The 5,102-nt window shown below is 46.5% G+C and overlaps 1 protein-coding gene across 1 annotated transcript; it reads right to left on the reverse strand.

The window, feature by feature from the left end:
- Positions 1–320: 320 nt before the first annotated feature.
- Aard (alanine and arginine rich domain containing protein) lies at positions 321–4,596 on the reverse strand. The gene is made up of 2 exons (XM_051159692.1): positions 4,120–4,596; positions 321–488 (listed from the first exon to the last, which is right to left on the reverse strand). Exons 1-2 carry the CDS (start codon positions 4,459–4,461, stop codon positions 321–323), a joined length of 510 nt encoding a protein of 169 aa, XP_051015649.1. The 5' UTR covers positions 4,462–4,596.
- Between the last annotated feature and the right edge of the window lie 506 nt (positions 4,597–5,102).

Below are 5,102 nucleotides of genomic sequence, written 5' to 3' on the forward strand. Positions count from 1 at the left end.
TGCAACATTGTAAGCTGGCACTACAGCAAGTCTTTTCATGCTTTGTTTTTTCTTCTTCCTCCTCTCTTCTCCTCACTCTTCTTCCCTTTCTCCTACTAAGACAATCCAATCAACCAATTTTTAAAACTTCAAAAAAAACCTTTCCCTTTGTTAAGTTCCTTTTCCCCCCACTTCCTCCTTCTACCTAAGTTTTCGCCGGACAAGTTCTGAGAGCGCACATACAACATCGCTAGTGTTAGTGCTAGAACAGTTTCGGAGTAGCCTATGTTATGGTGAGGGTTCGGAGCTGCTTCGGAGCTGGGAGCTTGGACTAGGCACCACTATGCGTTTCCGCACTCGGGATCCGCCGCTGCTGCCGCCTCCTCCTCCTGCGGGCTCTGGGATCTGCACGCGCGATCCATGTCCTGCTGCTTCTTCAGCTGCTGCATTTTCATGTTTAAATCCAGTAACGTTTGGGCCAGCTGATGGTTCTGGAAACGCAATTCCAGCTAAAAGGAAAAAAAATAATAATAAGGGATTTTTATTAGTTTGAGATACAGATCAAATGAAACTGCTCTCTGGCTGCACATGAGAAATAAGGCGTAGGAAGGAAAGGAAAATAAGGCAGAAAGAAAGATGTATTTCTCATCTTATTCTCCCAGTCTGACTGTTGGGGTCTGGCTATTAAAGTATCTTTTTCTACAACAAGGTAAAAAAAATCCAGAAAAATAAATAGGTTTTGAAATGGCCTTGAAATGAAAACAAAAATAGCTGATGCGCAAAGCTGTCCATGTGAAAAATACCTATGCAGCGAAGGCTGTTTTCAAGCAATGGCGTGTGATCACAGCGAAATCATTTATCTTTATGAGCTTTCTGAGCCACCGGATAACTGCCCGGGGCCACCTGAGTGCTCAGGATCTGGACCCATTTACTTGATTACTTGTCATTTCAAGTTTTCAGGATTTTAAATGGCCTCCCTGCCGAGTAAAAACATATAACGACACCTCAGAGGCGCATGTATAGTTATGTGTCCTTATATAATCTAACACTTTTCACTCTAGAACAAAGCCTGTTATATAGCAAGGTTGATTCATAGCCTCCTCCAGTGGGAGTTTATGAGGCCCTCGTGTGTTCAAATAAAAATTTTAAAAATTACATCTCCGAGGACGGGTTACTTAGGAGGCAGTCCACCAGCAAAGTTTACTCCAGCAGTATTATAACCCTAAAGCTAACGATCAACTATTTGCATATTTCTTCAATTCAGTCATGCTTAATGCAGTTTGTACAAGAACATTTTCTGCACACCATCCTCTATCAGCTCATCAGGAGTAGCCCTCAGGATAAGCCATGGCACTGTAATGGTAAACTGCAAGTACTGCGCTGGTTGATTCCTTCCTTTTTTTTATTCTTTTGCACTTGCAACCACTTCTCTAGAAGCAAAAATTAGAAATGATAAAGGAGACAGACATCCAAGGCACCCAGCAAAGAATCAGAAACAAACCACACTGCCACCACCACTAAGAACCCCCATAATTTACCACAGCACCGTCCTCTGATGCATTCCTCCAGCTCTAGAGTCACGCCCTGCTTTTCTCGACTCATTCCCTAGCACTGTCTCCAGGCCTGCTCCTATCACAGGTGGCCAGACACCTTGCCAGTCTCCAAGGAAATGTGCGGAGACACACCTCGGTTCCACCCCTCTCTTCTAAGATGCTCTCTGCCACTACTCTTTCCATAGAACGTCAGTAGGTATCTGTTCTTTCTGCAAAGGCTCCTGTAATCATGGTCAGGCATCCTTGCCTCTTCATCGGGCCTCCAGAGCATCCCATTTACATGCCTCTGATAGCAGAGCCTACACAAGCCTGACGCTGCTCCGTGTAGATCCTGCTACTTCTTTGTGACGCATAGTAGGGTCTCTGTGCCTTTGCTAAAAGACTGAATGGATGGAGGGATAAATCAATCAGACGACGGATGTCTGTCCTCTACCTTCAGGCCAAGTATCCAAAAGGGAAAATCACTGCTAATGATTTACCCATCTAAGTAAAGTGTGTGTAATTCACACTTATTTAGGAAATTCACACAGGTGTGGTTTCTCAACTCCTTTCATCATGGATCCCTTTGAGGGCCTGATGAAAGCTCCAAAACTTCTCTGAAGGGTGACTTTAAAATAAAAAAAAAAAAAAGACTTCATGGACATAGGAAGTTTTAGGTTTAACTCCAGAAACCAAGTCAAAGAACTTGGAAATCAATGCCATCCATTAGGAAGAGTTAACAACTCAACTGATTATCTGTTCATCATTGTCCCTTAGACAAACACCACTGTGATACATGATGCCTGTGCATCCTACACATGGGAACACTAATGCTCATAAAGCTAATGACCCAGATCAAAAACCACAAGTAGTGATGCTGCTGCTGCTGCTGATGATGATGATAATGATAAGGATACCTTCTTATGAGCAGTCACATGGACCAGGGAGCTTCTGAGGATGCTGACCAGGGCCTACACCCCAGGCCAACAGCATCTGCTTATGGGGAAAATTCTCTACTTCCTTTCCAGGACAAAATTCTTTTAAAAAAAATTTTTTTTTAAATTTCTTTTCTTGTGCATATCTGTGTTTGCATGTGTGAGTGCAGGCATGCTTCAGCACAGTGTCTCTCTGTGGAGGGCAAGGAGTGGGTTGTCTCCCGCCACCATGTGGGAACTGGGGATTAAATTCAGGTCTTCAGGTCTGTCCACAGCGCCTCTAAAGCACCATCTTGCTGGCCCAATTCTCGATATGTTCATTTTTGTCCTTTTAGGCACAACCAGCTGCCAAGATCTATAATAATTATAATAATAACAAGTCAATAAAAAGTGCATATGGCCGGTGCGTGTCATATAATAATATCTCATGTAATTATTACAGTAGTCTAATGGCATTAACTCTATGTTACAGTTGAATAAGCAAACTAAACTCTACTAGTTAATAGGCTCAAAGCTGTCGGACCAGCAAGTATTAGCTGAACCCAGAATTCCCTACCTTCTCTCACCCATGTCACTTGCCTAAAGCTCCTCTCGTTGAAGCAACCTGTTGGAATGTTAAGGTTAAAGGTGCCTCAGAGATTGTCCTGCTTGACCTAGAGATGAGTCAGCAAGAGGTGGGGGGGGAGGGGGAAGGGGGCAACATATCCCAGCTCAGCAGCTTAGGGGTTCCTTCAGCTTTCCTTTAGCCAGGCCTTGGCATTCCAGAGCTCTGGTATCCTGGCCCACAGCAGGAACCTCCCGGTGTGAAGTGAGGTGGCTTCACCAGGCAGCAGCAAGACATCTTCACCGGCCAGCTTCCCGAGCTCACCATTTCCACTTGTGGATGAAAACCTGGTGTTCCGCACACACCCATAGATCAAACATTATGCATCCTTATCGAATTCGGGGTGGTTTTTTTTTTTTTTTAATATATTAAATTGGATTTACCATCGAGTTGTCCTTCTAAAGGCCAGAAATGAGACCAACCACTGCCAAGATTTCTTAACTGTTCTGAATGAGTGGTTGGTTAATTGTCTCATTCAATGCAAAGAACGTCCCAAGTCTCTGTGACGCAGCATTCATTTGCATCGCCATTTTCAAGTATAGGTTCTTTATGCTTTTGTCCTTTACAAATTGTCTAATTTAATTTTTTTGCATTAAAAAAAAAGTCATCTAAAGTATCTATGTGCACTCCTTCCTGTTAAACACCCAGTTGTTTTTCTAAATTCTTAGCAATGGATAAAATAAAAATATTTGACATGACTTAAGAGTTTCTGATGGAATATTCCATCCATTTTGGTTGTCAGTTTCATTGAAATTTCTGTCTCTGAAGGCTAAACTAAGAGTTTGCTTTGGGAAAACTTCTAGAGAACAGAAACTACAGAAACAGTCTGGGAGGGGCTCCTGGAGTTTGGGCCAGTCACTGGACTGTGTAGGCCAAGCCCTGATACATAGAGCTGTGACCCATGGAGGCCTTAGCACTGAATCCAGAGGAAATCAGACGCCCAGGAGAGATCTCCCTCCCAGGCAGCAAGCCCGTAGGGAGTCCCCGGGGTCCTCTTACTGGCTAGGCTCCAGCTTCGGAGCCAAGGACTCAGGAGCACGAGCCCCGCAGCCGCACAGCCCGCGCTCACCAGCTCTGCGCGCAGCCGGGCCAGGGCGCACTCCATGCGCGCACGGCTCCGCTCCTCCCGCGCTGCCGCCGCGGCCGCCGCCACCGCCGCCACCGCCTCCCGCGCGCGCCTAGCGCGTCCGCGTGCCGCTGCCCGCTGGAAGGCGCGCTCCAGCTGCCTCCGGAGGTGCTCCAGCACCAGGCTGGACGCCCGGACCTGCTCCGGCGCCTCGACGCGCCAGGTGCCACAAGGGATGCGCTGCATCGGGTGAAAGGCTGGGGACCACAGCGTAGCCCTGCCAGAGACTCCGTAGAGTCCGCGGAACATCCGCTGTCTGCAGTGGCTGTAGTCACCCAAGCCCATCGTGGTCCTTTCTGCAAGCTCTGAATGGGGATTTGGTTGCAAGTTGGAGCTTTTTAAGGCCGGTCCAGACAGGGGCGGGGGCAATTAACGGAACAGGCTGGACCCTGGCAGTGGACGCTGTTACTGCCCGTCCACTCAGAGCGCTGCTGTGCTTCTAGTCCATCTCTCTGTCTTCACTGCATAGCAACAAGGCAAAGGAGGCTCAGATTGATCGGGTGTTTTGTTTTGTTTTGTTTTGTTTTGTTTTGTTTTGTTTCTCAGCCTTTTAGAGCCCGGGCTTTGAGAATGCATGGGATGACTGGAACAGGCAACCCATGCAGGTGAAAGCCAAGGAACAAGCTGAGTGAGGGTTTGCAACGCAAAGAATCTGCTTGACGCAAAGCCGCCCCTAGGTGCCTTATTTCTTAGTACTGTGCACTTTTGAAATAGTTTCTGGTTTTTTAACATTTTGAACAGTGTGCCAGCTGTGATAGAATCTGGATGCCCTTCTGACCCTATACTCAAGTATTGTCCACAGACCACAGGGAGAAGTTGGGCCCAGTTTGCAAGTTAGAATAAGTCTAATTATCTTTCGATGATCCCAGTAGCCCGAGTTCTGAAGGCTAGTGTGTCTTCTTGCTGTCCTTGTCTTCTTGTTAAGC

Source organism: Acomys russatus, chromosome 17 (assembly GCF_903995435.1).
Source record: "Acomys russatus chromosome 17, mAcoRus1.1, whole genome shotgun sequence".
NCBI lineage: Eukaryota > Metazoa > Chordata > Mammalia > Rodentia > Muridae > Acomys > Acomys russatus.

Coding starts and splice junctions, on each gene's coding strand:
- Aard (XM_051159692.1), bottom strand. CDS start 4,461: ATGGGCTTGGGTGACTACAGCCACTGCAGACAGCGGATGTTCCGCGGA. Junction 489..4,119: donor CCCGGCTGCGCGCAGAGCTG/GTGAGCGCGGGC, acceptor TTTTCCTTTTAG/CTGGAATTGCGTTTCCAGAA.